At 40.9% G+C, this 25,874-nt stretch overlaps 1 protein-coding gene across 2 annotated transcripts in view; it reads right to left on the bottom strand.

The window, feature by feature from the left end:
• Positions 1-11,665: 11,665 nt before the first annotated feature.
• The window catches only part of LOC121539056 (gamma-2-syntrophin), a 75,454-nt gene continuing 61,245 nt past the window's right edge, over positions 11,666-25,874 (bottom strand). For both annotated transcript variants that reach the window (XM_041847271.2, XM_041847273.2), the window contains 3 exons: positions 16,511-16,603; positions 16,242-16,352; positions 11,666-12,677 (listed from right to left, as the gene is read on the bottom strand). In XM_041847271.2, coding sequence (XP_041703205.1) covers positions 12,552-12,677; positions 16,242-16,352; positions 16,511-16,603 — 330 coding nt within the window. In that variant the 3' untranslated portion in view covers positions 11,666-12,551. The remainder of the gene's footprint in view (positions 12,678-16,241; positions 16,353-16,510; positions 16,604-25,874) is intronic.

Genomic DNA, 25,874 nt, shown 5'->3' with positions numbered 1-25,874 from the left:
ATGTGTGGACAGCGTCCAGGAACCAAGATGATTTGGATGGGCTCCGTCATTCCTGTAGAGCATCTTCTGTTTCCAAAAGGTGTCAAAGTTATCTATAAAAGATATGCCAACAGAGCTACAGTAGTCTTTTAGCCAGGTATGTAATACCAGCAGCCTGCTGAATCTTTTGCAGCTGTGGCCCAGCGATGGTACAGGGCCTGAAATAATCTGCCACTTTTTGGAGTCTTTGAGAGCTAGAATCAGTTCTTTAAAATCAATTTTCAACAGTTCCGAGCTAGCCCTCCAAATGTCATTTGAACTTTGAACCCCACGTAAACTAAGACAGAGTCAGCTCCCGGTAGATGTTGTAGAACGGTAGGAAGCAGCCTTGTAATGTCCTGTACTCGTGCTTCAGGATAGCACAGGGTTTTTTCCCCATGAACCGAAATGTTTAATCCCTGCTGGTTATAATCTGGGGGTAAATACAGAAACAGTTAAAGGAGACCTTTAGTTACATAAAAAAAAGAAGACATGTTTGCAATCTACAAGTTTCTATGTCCATGCCATAAAAAATAATATTTCCAGTAGTCTGTTAGTAGAGGAGTAAATGATCAGTTGATAAATCATAATTTTAATGCGCCGCCAGATATCCTTAGCAAGCTTATCTAGGACAGGGTGTATACATTCAACTGAAAATATTCCACTGAGATAGTATTTTGCGATATCCTGAACTTGGATATGATTGTTAATTTGTTCCCATGTGGTTCACCTCAGAAAATTGTATCTGGCCTCATCACTATTCATAAAGGACTTGGCTCCCCACCAGAATCTCAACAGATATCACACACAGAGACACTGGAGGGCACATTGCAGTACATGTGTGCATCCTTACTCTCTTCTCATTTGACAAGATAGACACAACTGTACTCTGGTTGGTGCACTCATTTAGCCTCTCTCCAATCATCTTCTCTCTCTGTCATTTCAATGTAAGAAGGGCTGGGCAGAGCTTGGCCTTACAAATCCTTATTTAACCACTATAATGCTGCTTTGTTCCAGCTGGGATAGCTGAAAGTACTTAGTAGTCTATCTGGAAGCCTTTAATCTTGATGCTTTCCTGTCCCTGTGGTCAGAGGGATTCCTAAGCAGTAACGCATACACCATGAGGGTTATAATTTTGTCCTCACATCTCAACAGCGAATTTTTTTTTTCATTGATTACGTTAGTCACTCTCACTCAAATATCATATTAAAAACTGCAAACCTTTCTCTCCACCCTATGGCAAAATGTACTCTGAAAAGTACTCTGAAAAGTACTCTGAAAAGTACTCTGAAAAGCTACCCGATTACAGTAAGGAGAGTATTTGTTAATTCGTTACTTCCACCCCCGGATTTTAATACTCATACTACATTGTTACGATATGGGTTGTTTCTTAAATTCCATCGTGTACAGTAGGACTTGCCTGGTGTCCAGCTCCAATGATCTTGCGGGCCTCTTGATAACATGATCTCTGAGCTCCAGTATGGGTTGGGACCTCTTCAAGGCCTCTGCGATTCTATTGTGTTCCCTCATCCACAGCGTGTGTAGAGCTGCCAGGGGGCAGAACATTCAGCCTGCTGTCCTCAGCCAGGAAATGGTCCACCCTTTCCCCCCTGGGGATCCCATGGATCTGGGTGTTGAGGACAAAAGGCAGGTAGGGTCTGCTGCTCCGGTCAGTGAAGCTGCTGTTGACAGCCAGCCGACCCTCGGAGCTCCTTAGGCCTTGAAGGGCACTCGGTAAGTGTGGCCATATACAGTACAGTGCTCGCTTCTAGGAAACATGTGATTGAGTTAATTCACCGATGCTGTAGCACTAGTTTGATGTCCACGGTCGCAGCCGGTGCATTACCGGAAAAGCAGGTTGGCAAAGCTTCTGTTCCCAGACAGTTTGGCATGAGGGAGTGTCTGTGACATAAAGAAAATAATGTATGCTCAGTATATCATATTATATAAGTGTTGTACAAACGTAATACTTCGCAATACTTTTGTCTCCCTAAAAGTAGGCAGGGTCAGACTACCACATTTGGGACCCGGGGGCACCAACCTTTTTTAGAGGGGGGGGGGGGGAATCAGCTGACTTTCAACACATTTTGCCATGGTGGAGAGAGAAACATTTTATAATGCTATTCTACACATTTTGTCATGAGGCTAAGAGAAAATGTTGCTGTTTTAAAGCTAATTTCCTGCAATTCTTCACATTTTGCTATCTATTTGGGCCCCCCCCCCAATCTCCGGAGGGGGGGTTTATGTCTTCACATATCTTTAGACAGTCCAGTCCTCCCAAGAAAGCAGCTCTGCTTGTGCTTTGAGGAGTGAAAGATATGTCATGGTCTATGTACTGACCCCAGTCCACTAGCGTCTGACAATAAACATCATCTAGCAACATTGTTCTGCTGGAGCTCTGCAGAATACCTTGCTGACTTCCTGTCCCTGGTAATGCAGTGGGAACATGACACATAGTCTGGTTAGATGACAATGGTTGATATGTTTGATTGCAAGCTTGTGTGTTTGATGATTCTAAGCTCAGTCCTCATACAGGATATAATGAGTTAATCGACAGCTTCATCTACACTGTTCACAAACACAAACACACTGCAAGAATGGCCATAGCCCTCCCCCAAAAGATGGCCTTTAACAACTGGTCGAAACTGAGGTTATCGATTTCGATGAATGGTCAAAGACTACAAGCTGTTATGCCAACTTCACAACCTCTCTGGAAAAAAATGGGCTATACAGTAGCTTCAGAATCACAGTAAACATGTTGTAATACAGACAAATACATGATAGGTTCCATTTAGTGGGTCAAACACTGTGCAAGCTGCAGGCTGTGTACACAATGTATTGCATATTTAATGAGGAATTTCTCCATTTAAAAAATCCAGTTTGAGTGTGATAAGACAGCTGAAAATATCTGAAATGCAAATACGAATGCAAATCAGATGATCTTCCTCTTGGCAACAAAAAAAAACATTTTCCTACATAAGAAAAAAAAAGTTATTTTCGAGAACTAGAAATAGTCAGTGTTGGGAAAGCTACTTTAAAAACATAGTTTACCAGGCTACCAATTACTTCCTGTAAGAAGTTACGCTACACTAAACCCACTGGGCAAAAACTGGTTGAATCAACATTGCTTCCACGTCATTTCAACCCAAGGAATCAATGTGATAACGTTGAATCAACGTGGAAAACTGATTGGATTTGCCAAAAGTCATCAACATAAGGTCAAAGAGGTCGTAGGGTCATGAAGGACGTAAGGTCATTAAGGTCGTAAAGGAATTTCACCTTTTTTCCCCCCCAACTTTTAATCTAAATCCGGTGACATTTTTTCTTGAGTTCACGTTGAATTCACATTAGTTGACATCTCAACCAAATGCAAATCAAAACTAGAGGTTGAACTGACGTCTGTGCCCAGTGGGAAGCTACCCTTAAGAAACATATATTTTACTTATCTAAAGGTACTTACAAAATGTGGTTCACTACATCAAAACTACTTAGTGAAAAATGATAATTTGTAAATCTGCAATGTCAGACTACAAATTGCAAGATTTCTTCGGGTCATATATTAACAGAATGTGTAATTTAGCCTGTTAAACACAACAACTATGTTTGAAGTGAGAGTCAGGCAGGTCTGATGCCAAAAAAGAAAGGAAATTATTGCCTATTTCACCCATATTAAACGTTTAGCAAAAAGAGTAGTGTGTAGTTCCAGTAGTCAGCTTCACCACTACATAGTAAAAAAAGTTACTAACTTCCGAAAACACTACCTAGATTTGAATTTAGTTCAACTACCAACAAGGTACTGCAAAATGTAGTTCAATTACTAGTTGAAATAAATGTAGTTCACTACTCCCTAACACTGGAAATAGTCAATATCTCGGGTACCTGCCTAATGAATACAAATGCAGAGTGCGTGCTGTCCATATCATTTACTAACATAATTCTGTACTAATTAAAATGCACAGGATGTACACTGTTTTTTTTCTCCATAGAAAGCAGATAACACTGAAAAAATAAATAGAATCCTATTGTAGAGTTTTTTTTTTTTTTTTATGAAAACATGGCACACACGCAGTCTCACACTCTAGAGATTACCGGGGGGAAGTTGGAAGCCGTTATATAGTTCCCCGTGGTTCCAGCCATTGGGTCTTTTTTTTTCTCCGTCTTCATATTCTGCCGGAAGCCATCTGGCCAAGGCTGTTGGCTGTGCCCCAGAAAGGCTTTCGCCTAAAAACATGTTTAAAATCTGTCAAAACACCCCATAATACAAAACAGGTGTGCACGCCATCTCCGAATAAGTTAATTATAGTGCATGGTGGGAGTTTTGAGAGGAATTGGGTGGAAATCGACAGAAAATAGCTATATGCGTTTGTGTTTGTGTGTTCAGTGTGTGTGGGGAGGAGTTCAATTTCTAGTTACTTAAAATAACATCAAATCCTACAGTTATTTTTTTATATATATGAAGGAAAATCAACCTACTCTTCTAACTTATTTTGAGAAGTGTCCCCTGTGGTTCATGTGGGCATATACTTATAAACAAACCTTATTTGTACATGGCTGTTCATTGCAATCAGACTGAATGAAACTATGCTGAACCAAAATATTAACACAACATGCAACAATTTCAAAGATTTTACAAGTTACAGTTCATATAAGGAAATCGGTCAATTGAAATGAATTCATTAGGCCCTAATCTATGGATTTCACATGAGTGATAAGGACACATCTCTTTCACATAGAGTTGATCAGGCTTTTGATTGTAGCCTGTGGAATGTTGTCATGCTGAAACATGAGGTGATGGCGGCGGATGAATGGCACGGCAATGGGCCTCAGGATCTCGTCACAGTATCTCTGTGCATTCAAATTTCCATTGATAAAATGCAATTGTGTTCATTGTCCATAGCTCATGCCTGCTTGCCCATACCATAACCCCACCGCCACCATGGGGCACTCTGTTCACAACGTTGACATCAGCAAACCGCTCGCCGACACGATGCCATACACGTGGTCTGCAGTTGTGAGTCCGGTTGGACTTACTGCCACATTTTCTAAAACGCCTTAGCTTATGGTAGAGAAATTAACATTAAAGTCTCTGGCAACAGCTCTGGTGGACATTCCTGCAGTCATCATGCCAATTGCACGCTCCCTCAAGACATCTGTGGCATTGTGTTTTGTTAAAAAACTGCACATTTTAGAGTGGCCTTTTATTGTCCCCAGCACAAGGTGCACCTGTGTAATGATCATGCTGTTTAATCAGCTTCTTGATATGCCACACCTGTCAGGTGGATGGATTATCTTGGCAAAGGAGAAATGCTCACTAACAGTGATGTAATCAAATTTGTATACAATGTTTGAGAGAAATAAGCTTTTTGTGCGAATGGAACATTTCTGCTATTTTTTTTATTTCATCTCATGAAACATGGGACCAACACTTTACATGTTGCGTTTATATTTTTGTTCAGTGTATATACAAAAATATACTAGATGCCTATTATTGCAGACACCAGATATGGAGTGGTACTTGTTAGAGAGGCAATCGTTGTGACAGACCACTGGGTCTGCAATCAGCATCAAGTCCTCCAATGGAAGGTGCTCATCAGCAGTGACAGCACTGAGTTAACTAATGCAAATAGTCTGGAACAGATCTCTAATTAGGCTGGTGCAGGGCAATTCAATAATATTGCAGATATATACACATTGAACTATTAGTGAAGTGTGGATCCTGCTTCTCTTTGTCGTGTCAATAAGCGGCTCAAGTTAACTTAATGAGATATGTGTGGGCTATCTGACTATACCAAAGAATGGACATGACCTTTGTGCTGTTATTTACATTTACATTTACATTTTAGTCATTTAGCAGACGCTCTTATCCAGAGCGACTTACAGGAGCAATTAGGGTTAAGTGCCTTGCTTAAGGGCACATCGACAGATTTTTCACCTAGTCGGCTCGGGGATTAGAACCAGCGACCTTTCAGTTACTGGCACAACGCTCTTACCCACTAAGCAACCTGCCGCCCATACACGTTAGTACCATGTAATAATGTGTACATACACTGTAATTACACTTGAACTGAATATCACATCTTCATAAAGTGGGACTGACACAATATGATCAAAATGGGGAATTGACACCAGTCAGTCTCCAGACACAAATTGGTACGTTAAGAGCCGCAGGGCTCCTGGTAAAATGACAGGAAATAAATCAATGTTTGTACTGCATTATTGCAAGCAAATAGCATAGCCTACATTATTCATATACAGTGTGATAACGGTTGAATTGAAATATGACCACAGATCTACCTGATGCAACAAGTGTCCTTTTCTCTGGCTCTGTCCTTTAGAATAAACAGAGTTGTGTCAAAGATCTCTGCAGCTCTGGAAATCTCCTGGGTCTCAGCCTCTGCTTGCCGGAGAAATGTAAACAGCTGCATTGGGGGACTGGAGTGTGTCTCATCTGTCATTCAGACGAATTGGCAGAATGTGACCCCTCGTTCTTTAAAAAAAACATATATTTTTTTATGATGTAGGAGCACTCTCACATGAACCATACACAAATTATGATTGGGTTCATTACTCTGTCCTGGTGTGACATGATGCTGTGTCAACCATCTGAAGGCTTTCTTGAAATGAGGAAATAAGCAATCCCCAATTGTCAAATGATGGACGAGTCAAACATAGGACTTGTAAGCAAACAAACCAAATCCTTTTGAATGGCACCTAAGGAAAGTTCAATATACCTTTTGAATGGCACCTAAGGAAGGTTCAATATACCTTTTGAATGGCACCTAAGGAAAGTGCAATATATCTTTTTGAATGGCACCTAAGGAAGGTTCAATATACCTTTTGAATGGCACCTAAGGAAGGTTCAATATACCTTTTGAATGGCACCTAAGGTGGGTGAGCAGGTGAAGATAATTAGTAACCATGTCGCTCTCTCTCTCTCTCATTTACCCCTAGTGTATGACTTGTATTGACATTGATCTTATCCTCAAAAGGCAATCATGACATTCCATGGAGGGGAAAGTAGATATTGAACCCAGTCCAGAGTGATGTGATATGGAACCAGAAATACCGTAGAGGTAATCTCCCTCAGCCAATACAGCTGTCGTAATGGGCTTTAGAAAGAGCAGTCACATGCTACCCTCGCTAGGCTTTCACTTGGCGTTTTAATCTTCTACGAATAGATGTAAAAAAAAATAAAAAAATATGTTTTATATGCCATAATAAGTATGATTTCCCCCCTGATAAGAGTATATCTCTGAAACACAACGCAATAGCAAATAAATATGAGGAGGGAGCTGTTGGCCGCGTACTGTAGAAGTGTATGTTTAGACTTGAATCTACAGAGTAAAATATAATCTATAGAGAACAGTCTAATCTACAGAGTAAAGTCTAATCTACAGAGTAAAATCTAATCTACAGAGAACAGTCTAATCTACAGAAAACAGTATAATCTACAGAGAACAGTCTAATCTACAGAGAACAGTCTAATCTACAGAGAACAGTCTAATCTACAGAGAACAGTCTAATCTACAGAGAACAGTCTAATCTACAGAGTAAAGTCTAATCTACAGATAACAGAGAACAGTCTAATCTACAGAGAACAGTCTAATCTACAGAGAACAGTCTAATCTACAGAGTACAGTCTAATCTACAGAGAACAGTCTAATCTACAGAGAACAGTCTAATCTACAGAGTAAAGTCTAATCTACAGATAACAGTCTAATCTACAGAGTAAAGTCTCGTCTACAGATAACAGTCTAATCTACAGATAACAGTCTAATCTACAGAGAACAGTCTAATCTACAGAGTAAAGTCTAATCTACAGAGAACAGTCTAATCTACAGATAACAGTCTAATCTACAGAGAACAGTCTAATCTACAGAGTAAAGTATAATCTACAGAGAACAGTCTAATCTACAGAAAATAGTCTAATCTACAGAGAACAGTCTAATCTACAGAGTAAAGTCTCGTCTACAGATAACAGTCTAATCTACAGATAACAGTCTAATCTACAGAGAACAGTCTAATCTACAGAGTAAAGTCTCGTCTACAGATAACAGTCTAATCTACAGATAACAGTCTAATCTACAGAGAACAGTCTAATCTACAGAGTAAAGTATAATCTACAGATAACAGTCTAATCTACAGAGAACAGTCTAATCTACAGATAACCGTCTAATCTACAGATAACAGTCTAATATACAGAGAACAGTCTAATCTACAGAAAATAGTCTAATCTACAGATAACAGTCTAATATACAGAGAACAGTCTAATCTACAGAAAACAGTATAATCTACTGAGTAAAGTCTAATATACATAGAACAGTCTAATATACTGCTGCTGCCGTCCCTGTACTTCTGTCCTCTCACACTGTAATTTGTAATTGGCTTAATTCAACACTGCAGTAACCTGTTTTCCAGTTCTCTAAAACAGGCTTCAGGATTTCATGGAATAAGAGCTCCCGGATCCGCCCTCAGAAGCCCCTAATCAGAACGCTTCAGTTAGCATTCAGAGCTTACTGTTGCCCGTGTCGTCAAGAGTGGGTGGCATTCCCCCTGGTAGATTGAGCAAGGTATTTAAGCTCCATACTTGACAAACTGCTGATGAAACTGCATAACATTACCAAGCAGGCAGAGACTTCTGTTCGGTGGAAGGATATGGTCACTGCAGCACCCCCAGCACCCCTACTTCCTGCGGCTATGACTTCAGGATGTTCCTAGAAGGTCCTTCATGTTCTTCATGGTGCCTGATTTTCTCTCACAGAGACATACACTATATATACACACAAGTATGTGGACACCACTTCAAATTAGTGGATTCGGCTATGTCAGCCACACCTGTTGATGACAGGTGTGTAAAATCAAGCACATAGCCATGCAATCTCCATGCAAACATCAGCAGTAGAATGGCCTTACTGAAGAGCTCAGTGACTTTCAACGTGGCACCGTCATAGGATGCCACCTTTCCAACAAGTCAGTTGGTCAAATTTCAGCCCTGCTAGAGCTGCCCCGGTCAACTGTAGGTGCTGTTATTGTGAAGTGGAAACATCTAGGTCTAGGAGCAACAATGGCTCAGAGCGAAGTGGTAGGCCACACAAGCTCACAGAATGGGACCGCTGAAGCACGTAGCGCGTAAAAATCGTCTGTCCTCGGTTGCAACACTCACTACCGAGTTCCAAACTGCCTCTGGAACCAACGTCGGCACAATAACTGTTCGTTGGGAGCTTCATGAAATGGGTTTCCATGGCCGAGCAGCCGCACACAAGACGAAGATCACAATGCGCAATGCCAAGCGTCGGCTGGAGTGGTGTAAAGCTCACCGCCATTGGACTCTGGAGCAGTGGAAACGCGTTCTCTGGAGTGATGAATCACGCTTCATCATCTGGCAGTCCAACGGACGAATCTGGGTTTGGCAGATGCCAGGAGAACGCTGCCTGCCCCAATGCATATTGCCAACTCTAAAGTTTGGTGGAGGAAGTTTTTCATGATTCGGGCTAGGCCCCTTAGTTCCAGTGAAGGAAAATCTTAACGCTACAGCATACAATGACATTCTAGACAATTCTGAGCTTCCAACTTTGTGGCAACAGTTTGGGGAAGACCCTTTCATGTTTCAGCATGACAATGCCCCTGTGCAAAAAGCGAGGGCCATACAGAAATGGTTTCTCGATCGTATAGAAAAGTAAAAGACTGTGCACCAACAGATGCATGTGATGTGACATTCTGAACCACTGGGAAGAGGTACCTGCTGTGCAGAACCTGAGGGACTGGCCTTCTACTGAGATGGATTTGAAAGAAAACTTGGAACATAGAAACAGACAATTCAGTCATGCATTTTAAGTTAGCCCAATAAACACATTTTGTGTCTAAGAATTTATTTTTATTTTATTTCACCTTTATTTAACCAGGTAAGCCAGTTGAGAACAAGTTCTCATTTACAACTGCGACCTGGCCAAGATAAAGCAAAGCAGTGCGATAAAAACAACAACACAGAGTTACATATGGGGTAAAAAAACATAAAGTCAAAGAAATACAACAGAAAATATATATACAGTGTGTGCAAATGTAGCAAGTTATGGAGGTAAGGCAATAGTGCAAAATAATTACAATTAGTATTAACACTGGAATGCTAGATGTGCAAGAGATTATGTGCAAATAGAGATACTGGGGTGCAAAAGAGCAAAATAAATAACAATATAGGGATGAGGTAGTTGGGTGGGCTAATTTCAGATGGGCTGTGTACAGGTGCAGTGATCGGTAAGGTGCTCTGACAACTGATGCTTAAAGTTAGTGAGGGAGATAAGAGTCTCCAGCTTCAGAGATTTTTGCAATTCGTTCCAGTCATTGGCAGCAGAGAACTGGAAGGAATGGAGGCCAAAGGAGGTGTTGGCTTTGGGGATGACCAGTGAGATATACCTGCTGGAGCACAGACTACGGGTGGGTGCTGCTATGGTGACCAATGAGCTAAGATAAGGCGGGGATTTGCCTAGCAGTGATTTATAGATGGCCTGGAGCCAGTGGGTTTGACGACGAACATGTAGTGAGGGAGGACCAGCCAACAAGAGCGTACAGGTCACAGTGGTGGGTAGTGTATGGGGCTTTGGAGACAAAACGGATGGCACTGTGATAGACTACATCCAATTTGCTGAGTAGAGTGTTGGAGGCTATTTTGTAAATGACATCGCCGAAGTCAAGGATCGGTAGGATAGTCAGTTTTACGAGGGCATGTTTGGCAGCATGAGTGAAGGAGGCTTTGTTGCGAAATAGGAAGCCGATTCTAGATGTAACTTTGGATTGGAGATTCTTAATGTGAGTCTGGAAGGAGAGTTTACAGTCTAACCAGACACCTAGGTATTTGTAGTTGTCCACATACTCTAGGTCAGACCCGTCGAGAGTAGTGATTCTAGTCGGGTGGGCGGGTGCCAGCAGCGTTCGATTGAAGAGCATGCATTTAGTTTTACTAGTGTTTAAGAGCAGTTGGAGGCTACTGAAGGAGTGTTGTATGGCATTGAAGGTTTGTTAACACAGTGTCCAATGAAGGGCCAGATGTATACAAAATGGTGTCGTCTGCGTAGAGGTGGATCTGAGAGTCACCAGCAGCAAGAGCGACATCATTGATATACACAGAGAAAAGAGTCGGCCCAAGAATTGAACCCTGTGGCACCCCCATAGAGACTGCCATAGGTCCAGACAACAGGCCCTCCGATTTGACACATTGAACTCTATCTGAGAAGTAGTTGGTGAACCAGGCGAGGCAGTCATTTGAGAAACCAAGGCTATTTAGTCTGCCAATAAGAATGCGATGGTTGAGAGTCGAAAGCCTTGGCCAGGTCGATGAAGACGGCTGCACAGTACAGTCTATTATCGATCGCGGTTATAATATCGTTTAGGACCTTTGGGAATGGGATAAGATAGTTTGCTGCAAAATGTTATTGCTGTCTAATTTAAGAGTTTTTTTGTGTCAGTGGTCTCAATTTCCTTGTTACCCTCTTCAAGACTCTTCATGCAGCAGGTGTCTTATGTTCCCCAGCAAATCAAGAATATTGATTTGTTAGCCGGCGTTTATTTCCACCATCAATAGCTGTGAACACATCAGGTTGTGCTAGGACTTCAATAAAAAACCATTTGACAATAAGGAGGAATGATTCGGGATTTAATTTGTAATAGATAAGAAAACAAATGAGGTAATATAAACATTTATATATTCGTAAGCTTTGTAATGACTGTCAAAGTGCATGGCTACATACAAAGTAAAGGACTACAGAACGTAAAACAAAATGTTGATTTAACTTTACAAACTAACATTTTAGTCACCTGATAGTTACAGTAAGACACCATTGCTACAATAAACCTGCATCTTCTTCCCCAGTCTTTTTTTAAAATCATTCCACACAACCCTTTGTTATAGAAGCCTATCAGTGACTAGCAGTGACTGTATACACTGAAATACAAACTAAAAATACCCTCTGGGGTCATGAAAGCCTGCCCCGAGATCTGCATTTGTGGGCCTCCAACACACACACTTCAGACACTCTTTTCCCCAAATCATGCTGCAGCCACGCCATCTGTAGTCATGCTGAAGTCATGGGATAAGTGAACAACCAGAGACCGTATAGCCCAGCAGAATACAAATTCCAAAATGTTTGCATGTGTGCTGATTAGTACAGTATAAAATCTATCGATTCTGCTTTTACTTTGCAAATATGAAAAAAAAGTTAACTTGCATCTACACATGAATTCAAAACTGTGCGGTGTCTATACACACAAACAAACATAGAAACCATTGTTGTGACAGATGTTTTTCTACATGGACAAAATGAAATAATCTTTATCATATTCATATGTCAATACCATCCAATTAATGCAAATATAAATATCCTCTACTTCCAAAGTCAGATGTGTTTTTTTAAATATAGTTTTCTTATTTAATAAGAGCCTTACAAAAATAACAGGAACAAGATATACATATAATTTGAATGTGCATAAAATAGTTGATTAGCTTTTGTGACTAAAATGTACATGACAACACCAAGAAGTGTCTAACTCAGGTACTTTCCAGAGTTGCTTTGACTGTTGACAAAGACCTGGTCCACAGAGGCCACTTTGGAAGCCATAAAAGAAGAAATACAATGGAGGACTGCCGTCAGATTGGCAAACTCCAGCTCCTGCAACGAAAAGAAAAACCCTGAATACAAATTGTGAAAAACATTCTTAACAGTTTGCATAACATTTACATAATGTTTGCATACATAAAAATTTCACATTTACTTTTGTAACAAATAGGCACTCAATAATAATAATAATAATAATAATAATAATAATAATAACTCTACTTGTTCCCCACATGGCATTTACCAGAAATTGTTTGGTTCTACAGTGGCTTGCTAAAAGTATTCACCCCCCTTTGCATTTTTCCTATTTTGTTGCCTTACAACCTGCAAATAAAATGGATTTTGGGGGGGGGTTTGTATCATTTGATTTACACAACATGCCTACCACTTTGAAGACGCAAAATATGTTTTGGGGTGAAACAAACAAGAAATAAGACAAAAAAACTAAACTTGAGCGTGCATAACTATTCACCCCACCAAAGTCAATACTTTGTAGAGCCACCTTTTGCAGCAATTACAACTGCAACTCTCTTGGGGTATGTCTCTATAAGCTTGGTACATTTACCCACTGGGATTTTTGCCCATTCTTCAAGGCAAAACTGCTTTAGCAGTATGCTTAGGGTCATTGTCCTGCTGGAAGGTGAACCTCCGTCCAAGTCTCAAATCTCTAGAAGACTGAAACAGGTTTCCCTCAAGAATTTCCCTGTATTTAGCGCCATCCATCATTCCTTCAATTAAGACCAGTTTCCCAGTCCCTGCCGATGAAAAACATCCCCACAGCATGGGTGATGAGGTGTTGGGTTTGCGCCAGACATAGTGTTTTCCTTGATGGCCAAAAAGCTCAATTTCAGTCTGATCTGACCAGAGTACCTTCTTCCATATGTTTGGGGAGTCTCCCACATGCCTTTTGGCGAACACCAAACGTGTTTGCTTATTTTGTTCTTTAAGCAATGGCTTTTTTCTGGCCACTTTTCCGTAAAGCCCAGCTCTGTGGAGTGTACGGCTTAAAGTGGTCCTATGGACAGATACTCCAATCTCTGCTGTGGAGCTTTGCAGCTCCTTCAGGGTTATCTTTGGTCTCTTTGTTGCCTCTCTGATTAATGGTGTTGCAGACTCTGGGGCCTTTCAGAACAGGTGTATATATACTGAGATCATGTGACACTTAGATTGCACATAGGTGGACTTTATTGAACTAATTATGTGACTTCTGAAGGTAATTGGTTGCATCAGATCTTATTTAGGGGCTTCATAGCAAAGGGGGTGAATACATATGCACGCACCACTTTTCCGTTATTTATTTTTTATAATTTTTTTAAACAAGTTATTTTTTTCATTTCACTTCACCAATTTGGACTATTTTGTGTATGTCCATTACATGAAATCCAAATATAAATCTATTTAAATTACAGGTTGTAATGCAACAAAATAGGAAAAACGCCAAGGGGGATGAATACTTTTGCAAGGCACTGTATATATTGATGAGGTAGCAAAAGCCAATTTTAGTATAACCACAGTATTCAAACATTCTGCTCCCTATCAATACTATTTTAAAGTGGAACTGACAGCATTTTACCAACATGAAATCTTATTAAAATCTGTTCATATACACCCCCAGGAAGAATATGACACCTTTTTTACAGCAAGCACTTAGATATGGTCATTTTTCAATTTTCATAAATTCTTAGAATGTTTGGGAATGGCGTAGAGTAAAGTATTTATGAACATTCTATAGCAATATAGAGTGGGAAAGTGGCCATGCGTTTGGACAATTAATAGTCACTGCAGTAAATAAAACCTAATAAAAACATCTATCTCGTCCAGGACCAGAGTCTACGCAGACCGGTGTGCCATAGTCAATCAGAGCTACAGTCGGCCTTCATGCAAACAAGCCATTTGCCACACGGGTCTGCCATCATTCACTTTGAACTGGACTGTGTGTTTACAAGGTAGTAGCAACAGAGTGACTTTAGATCATTAGAACGCATTCACCAAAAGCCACAAAATACACCTGAATGGATTTCTGCAAACATGGAAATACCACGAGAGTCCTCTCACATTTGGGAACTTTACAGCCCTATTGATCAAACAACCATGAAACGGTAGGCTCTCTCCCTCAGTTATGCACATCAAAAAGATCAACAACTAATGCTAGCCAGAGAGAGGTAAGCTAAAATCTAACGAGGGAACATCAGATAAACCCTCTCAAACATTTTTCAGCTAGTTGGCCGTCAAAATTGCACTGATAAACGATGGGAAATAGTAGCCTGCTCGTCCTTCTGCAGCTTGCCTGCCAATGCATGCTTGTCCCAACCCACGTTTTGACAACTGAATGGGAACTTGCCTGCTCGCCCATTTGATCGATGCCAAATAAATGTGATTTCCAACTAAGGGTGCATTCGTAAATTGACTCCAGTGTGTCTGAGTGCGCTCTGGGTTGTTTGTAAACTCAGAGCATTTGCGTTCAGACCACACTATTGACACTGGACGCTCTGGCCGAGGGTTGATCCGAGCGTTCCTCACAACAGCAGTCAAGCACCTAAGCTAACTGGCTGCGGTTGGCACCCAAGATAACTGGCTGAAATTGGCTAGCTGACAATTTTACTCACCCTAGGATGTTTACATGTTATCTAGCGTGTTAGTGACTAACTGTGCTGCTGGCAACAATTGAATTCCTGTTTGCCGACATTTACTGACACCGGTCATATTGAGCGGGAGTTGCGCGTTCGTAAATTCATCACCTGCACTCTGGCACACTGAAATCCGAGTACATAGCCAGACTGAATTTACGAACGCAAGAGATATGCAAACTGGATAACAGTCGTTAAAGTTCAGCATAGCTAGCTAGCTAGCTAACCAAATGACACCGGCATCTCTAGCTGTAGCCAGTGAAAAACGATATGAGGGGAAAAGTCACCCACTCTTCCAATGAACGACATGACATCCTCCCAGCAGCTAGCTAACGTTAGGCTCCTTGTTTTTAGCTTGCTAAATAAATAGCTAAATAAATAGATACGCTAGCCTATTAGACACGTTATGACTGCATTGTGATCATTTCCCTTGCTAGTTTGATTGTATTGACATTCCAAGCCTTATTTACATTCGTCCGTTTTTGACCAAAATACTGAGTGACTGAAACTGAAACAGTGCATCCCCGAATGGTGGCAGCAAACAATGTACCAGGTAGCTGTGATTTACAGCCCGATAGCAATATTTTTTTGGACTACCAACAAATGTATTGGTGAATTATATTAATCATGCATTGAACTGCATCCATCTATTCTGCCAACAATGCCTTAATGTACATCATGGAATTTTTTGACAAATATAACCTATTTTTAAAACCTCTTATAAAGTTAGTTCTGTAGCATAAACTGGGAATTTTATATTTTTTATTATTATGATTGTCTGTTTGTTTCATATCTGCAAAGTACTGTAGTTAAAACGCTGTCAGTTCCACTTTAATATGTGATCACAGTATTCAAACATTCTGCCGTCTATCAATACTATTGTAATATGACCACAGTATTCAAACATTCTGCCCTCTTATCAATACTCTCCTCAGAGAGGCCACTGCAATGGAAGTTGAGATGGATGATGTCATATGCAGCGTCACTGTACCTTCCTCTCTATCTGTTTGTTTTCAGCATTCCTGAAGAGGAGCTTCACCCTTGTTTTCCCATCATCAGAGGAGCCTTTCAGTTGAGAGAATTTGTATCTCCATAATATATTCTACAGGGGGATAACAGTGAGAAATATAGCAAGGGTTCATTATTTTTGACCAATCAGTAGTAAACAGTAGGTATTAACCAGTCTAGCATGGACAATATCCCCTTTACTGGATCGACTGTTGAAGTTTCAGTTAGAATAGTGAATGAACAATTACTCACCTTCGAGGAGCTCTCGGAACAAGTGAAGCCTGATTCAAAGTCTATGGTGAAACACAGTACTTTACCCTGGCTGCTGCACATGTAGGTCTTTGACTGTTGAGAGACAGAGCTGAATTTAGAGAACAATCCCACATTTATACATATACGGTATATTACTTCAGGAATTTTTTTTAAATAAATGTCAGTCTATTTTAAACATCTCATACTAAAACCTTTTTCTGGAAAATCGGGGGGATATCAGAAGATGGGGTTACTGATCAAAAGTTGAAATAATGTGCATTTTCATTGTGTTTCTAGAGAGGGGTATCTTAGGTGGGTGGTTTACAAAGGGAGCAGTTAGGATTCTGTTTATGCATTTTGTGTGAACGCTTAGGAACTGCTGTCAGGGTCAGAGTATAGTTTATGGTTTATTGTGAAATGAATGACATCCAAGCAAATGCTTGAACTCCCTCTGAGCTTTGAATAATTATAGAATTGGAAGGGGGTGGGTGTCCTTAAGGGGGTGGGCCTTAAGGGCTCAACAAACAGCATTTTATATCATGCAATGCAGAAATAGGCTATCCATTTATTTAGCCCTGGTATTGTTGCAGGAGTGTTCAATCCACTATGCTGGGGAGGAATTTAGTGTTCAATCCACTATGCTGGGGAGGAATTTAGTGTCAATAGAGAATTCTTCTGAACTAGTTCTGCATTGTTATTCATAGTTTGGCGGTACTGATCATACCAACTCGATATAAATAGCAAGAACAAAATCAAATATCTGCAGGTGCCTCCAGTCTGTCTCCTTCCATTTACTGCCCTAACATGAACAATCAAATGAGTGACACAATGCTTTTCACAGTCTCATTGAAAGCAGTGATGTGTGAGGACCCACTGGGCAAAAAACTGGTTGAATCAACGTTGTTGCAGCCGTCATTTCAACCAACAAAAATCTATGTGATGATGTTGAATCAACATGGAAAACTAATTGGATTTGCAAAAAGTCGTCAACAACCATCTTGTTTTCACCCAACTTTTAATCTAAATCCAATGACATGGTGAAACGTTTTGATGATTTCATGTTGAATTCACATTAGTTGACAACTCCACCAAATGTAAATCCAAATGATCTGTGCCCAGTGTAGATTCTACTGGAACTAATGCACATGGCTCTGTGTTGTGGCTCTGTGTAGCATCCCTATCTTCCGCGGTTCAGTTCTTCAGCTAATGAAGGCAAATTGAATTTTAACAGTTTAAAGCCTACTGCTCCTTAGTAATTCTGACACTTTTTTTGTTGCTCATTTCAGATACTACTCATAAAATGAGTAAAACTGTGAGGGACATGAACCACAATGGTTGATCATTTTGGAGATTTAACTTGTCCCACTATGTCCTTCCTTCCTAGTGTAAAAGGCCCACTATTTGTATTTATTATGGATCCCCATTATTTCCTGCCAAGGCAGCAGCTACTCTTCCTGGGGTTTATTATGGATCCCCATAAGTTCCTGCCAAGGCAGCAGCTACTCTTCCTGGGGTTTATTATGGATCCCCATTATTTCCTGCCAAGGCAGCAGCTACTCTTCCTGGGGTTTATTATGGATCCCCATAAGTTCCTGCCAAGGCAGCAGCTACTCTTCCTGGGGTTTATTATGGATCCCCATTATTTCCTGCCAAGGCAGCAGCTACTCTTCCTGGGGTTCATTATGGATCCCCATGAGTTCCTGCCAAGGCAGCAGCTACTCTTCCTGGGGTTTATTATGGATCCCCATTAGTTCCTGCCAAAGCAGCAGCTACTCTTCCTGGGGTTTATTATGGATCCCCATTAGTTCCTGCCAAGGCAGCAGCTACTCTTCCTGGGGTTCATTATGGATCCCCATGAGTTCCTGCCAAGGCAGCAGCTACTCTTCCTGGGGTTTATTATGGATCCCCATTAGTTCCTGCCAAGGCAGCAGCTACTCTTCCTGGGATTTATTATGGATCCCCATTGGTTCCTATCAAAGCAGCAGTTACTCTTCCTGGGATCCAGCTAAATTAAGGCAGTTACAGTGCCTTCAGAAAGTATTCACACTCCTTCACTTTTTACACATTTTGTTATGTTACAGCCGGAATTTGAAATTGATTAAATTGAGTTTTTTTGTCACTGGCCTACGCACAATACCCCATAATGTCAAAGTGGAATTATATTTGTTGAAACTTTTACAAATGCATTAAAAATGAAAAACTGAAATGTCTTGAATCAATAAGTATTCAACCCCTTTGTTATGGCAAGCCTAAATAAGTTCAGGAGTAAAAATTCGCTTAACAAGTCACATAATAAGTTGCATGGACTCACTCTGTGTGCAATAATAGTGTTTAACATGTTTTTTGAATGACTACCTCATCTCTGTACCCCACACATACAATGGTGACATTAAAACAGTTACAGAGTTTAATGGCTGTGATAGGAGAAAACTGAGGATGGATCAACAACATTGTAGTTACTCCACAATACTAACCTAATTGACAGAGTGAAAAGAAGGAAACCTGTGCAGAATACAAATATTTTAAAACATGCATTCTATTTGCAACAAGGCACTAAAGTAATACTGCAAAGCAATTAACTTTTTGTCCTGAATACAAAGTGTTATGTTTGGGGCAAATCCAATACAACACATTACTGAGTACCACTCTCCATATTTTCAAGCATAGTGGCGGCTGCATCATGTTATGGGTTAAGGACTGGGGAGTTTTTCAGCATAACAAAATACTGAATGGAGCCAAGCACATGCAAAATCGTAGAGGAAAACCTGGTTCAGTCTGCTTTCCACCAGACACTTGGAGAAATTCATCTTTCAGCAGGACAATAACCTAAAACACAAGGGAAAATCTACACTGGAGTTGCTTACCAATAAGATAGTGAATGTTCCTGAGTGGCTGAGTTACAGTTTTGACTTAAATTAGCTTGAAAATCTATGCCAAAACTTAAATGGTTGTCTAGCAATGATCAACAACCAATTTGACAGAGCTTGAAGAATTTTGAAAAGAATAATGGGCAAATGTTGCACAATCCGGGTGTGGAAAGCTCTTAGAGACTTACCCAGAAAGACTCACAGCTGTAATCGCTGCCAAATGTGATTCTACAAAAGTATTGACTCAGGGTAAATGAGATTTCTGTATCTCATTTGAAATACATTTGGGAGAAAAAAAATTTAAAAACATGTTTTCACTTTGTCATTATGGAGTATTGTGTGCAGATGGGTGAGGGAAAAAAACACAACAAATTGTGTGCAATAATAGTGTTGTCTTTCGTAGTGTCCACTATGTCGTATTCATGTTTGTATTCTCCATTTTGTGTTCTACAGTAAACAACAAAGTCCCAGTCCACTGAAGTACAGGACATAATCAGAGCCACAGGACATTACCATGTGTTCCTGCTTTCAAGGGATCAGTCTATGAATGATGAAGAGAGACTGTCATTTCATTGGGCTTCATTTTGTTTGATAGGCCATTCCCTATTTCAGTCTGCAGTTCAAATGTTTAAAAAAATGTTTTTCTGGTACAGCTAAGAACTTGCCTATGAAATGAATGTCCTCGGAATTAAGCGGAAACTTGTGATGTTGAACAATCCATGAACACACAAGCAGCCCTGTGGAATCATGATGCGGAACTATTCATGAACACAAAAACACTCTGTAGAACATAGTGGGATTATACTTGCCTTCATAAGACTGTCAAATTGATAACTTATTTTCTCAACAGCCAATTAATCTTAAGAACCTGCGTCTGGCCAACCCTTTGAGCGGAACCAAATTGTGGAATTTTGTGGGTTCACACTTTGCCCTTAAAACTATATTTCAGCACTGCTGTGATTTAAATCTCTTCTGACAGGTTCTTTCCTTTTGTATTATTTATAAATGTCTGTAGTTAAGGGTTCTGAGCATCGTAGCCCTCAGGCTTAACTGTGTTTTAGCCTTTTACTTTGGTTGGCTGCTTTTGAAGAGGAGGATTACACAGAACCCTGCCAGCCATTCCATAAGGTCCCGAGTTGACATCGAGCATACTTTTTACGCTTGGTTCAAATGAAATATAATGAAAAGAGAGGAGTTCAAAAAGGAGCATAGTTATTCTGGAAACTTCAAATCTCATTCTGAAACATATCTGTAAAGGTTTTGACAATTGTCCAATGTGTATAGTGCTAAGCCTGTTATGAAGGATCCTGCAACACTCATAGAGGTATTATGAAACATTCATGTCAGGTGTTATGAAGGATCCTGCAACGCTCATAGAGGTATTATGTAATGAGGATGCAACGCTATAGAGGGAAACATTCATGTCAGGTGTTATGAAGGATCATGCAACGCTCATAGAGGTATTATGAAACATTCATGTCAGGTGTTATGAAGGATAATGCAACGCTCATAGAGGTATTATGAAACATTCATGTCAGGTGTTATGAAGGATCCTGCAACGCTCATAGAGGTATTATGAAACATTCATGTCAGGTGTTATGAAGGATCCTGCAACGCTCATAGAGGTATTATGAAACATTCATGTCAGGTGTTATGAAGGATCCTGCAACGCTCATAGAGTTATTATGAAACATTCATGTCAGGTGTTATCAAGGATCCTGCAACGCTCAATGAGGTATTATGAAACATTAATGTCAGGTGTTATGAAGGATCCTGCAACGCTCATAAAGGTATTATGAAACATTAATGTCAGGTGTTATGAATGATCCTGCAATGCTCATAAAGGTATTATGAAACATTCATGTCAGGTGTTATGAATGCTTATAGATCCCTTTCATATATAAAGGTGTTATAAACTATATGTGAGTATCAGAGATTACACTATTGGTACTTCCATAACACCTCTCTAGTCTGCACACAGCTGACAGTAGCAGGTCCAAAAGTATTGTGGCGCTCCTGATCCCTAAATGTAAACAGTAACAGCACCCAAAATGAGTACGAGCCCCTATTTCAATCCAAGTTAAACACTGATTATGAGGAGCTTAGTAATTTAATGCAGTCTGACCTTTAGCAAATCTTTCACATATACAGGTAAAGGTTCAATTAAATACTGAAAAGACCAGTAGCAGTTAAATTTGTAATATATTCACTTCCTGAACATGGTGTGCTGCAATATGTGTTCTCTGCAAGAGGTCATCACCATAATGCTACAGACCTTTCCCTAAAACAGCTCATCACCATAATGCTGCAGACCTTTCCCTAACAGAGGTCATGTCAAGGTAGATGTAGGTGGGTGTGGGTGGAATCAGGCGCAGGACGCAGTACGTTAGTCCAACAGACTTTAGTGATGCACAGCAAAACAAACACGAAATAACTGCCCTGAGGCAAAAGCTCCGCACGTAGGCGAAAACACAAGCGCACAAACAGGTGCGACAAAATACTCCAAAACTAAGGAGCAAAATAGCTCAACCGAGCAAACAGTAATAATCCAGCCTACCGGCACGACAGTAAAACAATCACACACAACACTAGACAAACACAACGAGAACTTATAGGACACTAATTACACTAAACGATAACAGGTGTACAACAATCAGACAAAAGCAAACGAACATAGAAACATACAACGGTGGCAGCTAGTATTCCGGAGACGACGAACGCCGAAGCCTGCCCGAGCAAGGGAGAGAGGCAGCCTCGGCCGAAACCGTGACAGGTCATCACCATAATGCTACAGACCTTTCCCTAACAGAGCTCATAACAATAATGCTGCAGACCTTTCCCTAACAGAGCTCATAACCATAATGCTGCAGACCTTTCCCTAAAACAGCTCATCACCATAATGCTACAGACCTTTCCCTAAAACAGCTCATCACCATAATGCTGCAGACCTTTCACCATAATGCTGCAGACCTTTCCATAACAGAGCTCATCACCATAATGCTACAGACCTTTCCCTAACAGAGCTCATCACCATAATGCTGCAGACCTTTCCATAACAGAGCTCATCACCATAATGCTGCAGACCTTACCATAACACGCAACTTAATGGCTCAATGAGGTGAGGACTAATTCTTTAGGTCCTTTTAAGCGAAATGGATGAATTGGTATAGCTTACCGCGCTCACCGGTTGTAAGTCATTTTCAGTGGTGTAAAGTACTGAAGTAAAAATACTTTAAAGTACTACTTAAGTAGTTTTTTTGGGGTATCTGTACTTTACTTTACTATTTCAATTTTTGACAACTTTTACTTCACTACATTCCTAAAGAAAATGATGTACTTTTTACTCCATACATTTTCCCTGACACCCAAAAGTACTCGTTACATTTTGAATGCTTAGCAGGACAGAAAATGGTCCAATTCGCACACTTATCAAGAGAACATCCCTGATCATCCCTACTGCCTCTGATCTGACTCACTGGACACGAATGCTTTGTTTTAAATTATGTATGAGTGTTGGAGTATGACCCTGGCTATCCATAAATTAAAAAAACAAGAAAATTGTGCCATCTGGTTTGCTTAATATAAGGAATTTTTAATTATTCGTACTTTTACTTTTGATACGTAAGTATATTTTAGCAACTACATTTACTTTTGATACTTAAGTATATTTAAAACCAAATACTTTTAGACTTTTACTCGAGTAGTATTTTACTGGCTGACTTTCACTTTTACTTGAGTCGTTTTCTATTAAGGTATCTTTACTTTTACTCAAGTATGAGAATTGAGTACTTTTTCCACCACTGCGAAGTAGTCAAGACTGTCAATAAAGGGTTTGGTTCCTGAGACCGCTTGGAAATAAATCTTAAATCACCAAAGCTTTATTAAAATATCAAGTTTGAGAGGAGTAAAACAGTGAGCTGACATTCCCTTTTTATCTATGTATTGTAGGCAGGCCCACATTATTTTAGCTATGCAGGTCCCGCTTTGGACGTGCGTAAAACCCCCTCCATGATGTAGGCTACGTGTCCATGCCAATCATGAAACGAGAGATGAGAACCTCGATGAATAGCGGTGAACCTCGTATTTAGAAGTGATCTGTAACCTGTAACAATAGCTTGTTTTCCATTTCATATGTTCCAAACCCCAAGACCTCCCGTAGGCCTACTATAATGAAGGCTGGTTCAACAACAAGCCCTCCCTCAGGCCTACTATAATGAAGGCTGGTTCAACAACAACCCAAGCCCTCCCTCAGGTCTACTATAATGAAGGCTGGTTCAACAACAACCCAAGCCCTCCCTTAGGCCTACTATAACGAAGGCTGGTTCAACAACAAGCCCTCCCTTAGGCCTACTATAATGAAGGCTGGTTCAACAACAAGCCCTCCCTCAGGCCTACTATAATGAAGGCTGGTTCAACAACAAGCCCTCCCTCAGGCCTACTATAACGAAGGCTGGTTCAACAACAAGCCCTCCCTTAGGCCTACTATAATGAAGGCTGGTTCAACAACAAGCCCTCCCTCAGGCCTACTATAATGAAGGCTGGTTCAACAACAAGCCCTCCCTCAGGCCTACTATAATGAAGGCTGGTTCAACAACAAGCCCTTCCTTAGGTCTACTATAACGAAGGCTGGTTCAACAACAAGCCCTCCCTCAGGCCTACTATAATGAAGGCTGGTTCAACAACAAGCCCTCCCTTAGGTCTACTATTACGAAGGCTTGTTCAACAACAAGCCCTCCCTCAGGTCTACTATAACGAAGGCTGGTTCAACAACAAGCCCTTCCTTAGGCCTACTATAATGAAGGCTGGTTCAACAACAAGCCCTCCCTCAGGCCTACTATAACGAAGGCTGGTTCAACAACAAGCCCTCCCTTAGGCCTACTATAACGAAGGCTGGTTCAACAACAAGCCCTCCCTCAGGCCTACTATAATGAAGGCTGGTTCAACAACAAGCCCTTCCTTAGGCCTACTATAACGAAGGCTGGTTCAACAGCAATGCGTGTCTTTTTTTATCCTGCCGGTTTTATGATATCATTTCTGTATTGGTGTTGTTAAAAAAAACGGATTGTGGCCTCCCGAGTGGCGCAGCGGTCTAAGGCACTGCATCACAGTGTTGTAGCGTCACTACAGCCTGGGGTTCGATGACCTGCCGTGACCGGGAGTCCCATTGGGCGGCGCACAATTGTCCAGGTTAGGGGAGGGTTTGGCCGGGGGGTTTGGCCGGGGGGGCTATAATTGGCTCATCTCGCTCTAGCGACTCCTTGTGGTGGGATGGGCGCCTGCAGGCTGACTTCGGTCATCAGTTGAATGGTGTTTCCTCCAACACATTGGTGCAGCTGGTTTCCAGTTAAGCGAGCGGGTGTTAAGTAGCGTGGTTTGGCGGGTCATGTTTCAGAGGACGCATGACTCGACCTTCGCCTCTCCCTAGCCCGTTGGGGAGTTGCAGCGATGAGACAAGATCGTAATCACGAAATTGGGGAGAAAAAGGGGTTACATTCAAAAAAATTAAAACCAATCTTATTAGAATGATTCACCTTCCTGGTTTTATGGTTACAACGTCCATGGAGCGCATGCAATGCAACTTCTGGACAAGTGTGAATGCGATCTGATCGGTAAGATGGTTCCGTTTATGTTCAGAAAACATAGGCCTATTTGGGAGCAGTATAACAGTGAGTGGACATTCTCCCTTTGTCTTTATATTGGATCTTTGTCCAGCTACTGTGAAAAGTCTGGATGTGCGTAAAACCCTCCATAGTCTGCGTTGTTTTAATATTATATGCCCATGGGGAGAAACTATGGGACCTGTAACTGTATTTAAAACAAGTTGTTCAGTTTTGTTTAGAATTTGATTATAATTATTTGTTCTCTTTTTAGGCCTTATCAGTAATTAATTTAATCTTGCTTATTGACAATGTTTGGCATGTCCATGCTCAGCCATAATGCAATTTACAGTAGGCCTAGCCCCTATATCAGTGTGAATGCTATTGAAGCCATGCAATTACTTAGAACTATGTGGACTGCAAATGGGTTCAAGCTAACTATTTAGCAAAGATATGTCTACATTTTGTTGTTTCGTTTCTGTAAGCCATTTAACAAACTATAACAGACTAATATTGGAATTGGAGTTGATTCCAAGGCAATACATAAAAGACTGTAAATACACCCTGTTCCCTGTTCTCTCCTCTCCGCACAGGCTATACAAACGCCTCACACCGCGTGGCTGCTGCCACTCTAACCTGGTGGTCCCTGCACGCACGACCCACGTGGAGTTCCAGGTCTCTGGCAGCCTCTGGAACTGCCTTTCTGCGGCCAACAAGGCAGAGTTCATCTCAGCCTATGCTACCCTCCAGTCCATCGACTTCTTGGCGCTGACGGAGACATGGATTACCACAGAAAACACTGCTACTCCTACTGCTCTCTCCTTGTCTGACCATGTGTTCTCGCATACCCCGAGAGCATCTGGTCAGCGGGGTGGTGGCACAGGAATCCTCATCTCTCCC

Source organism: Coregonus clupeaformis, chromosome 21 (genome assembly GCF_020615455.1).
Source record: "Coregonus clupeaformis isolate EN_2021a chromosome 21, ASM2061545v1, whole genome shotgun sequence".
NCBI lineage: Eukaryota > Metazoa > Chordata > Actinopteri > Salmoniformes > Salmonidae > Coregonus > Coregonus clupeaformis.
Note: the sequence above shows the minus strand (reverse complement) of the source record. Positions and strands in the feature narration are given on the sequence as shown.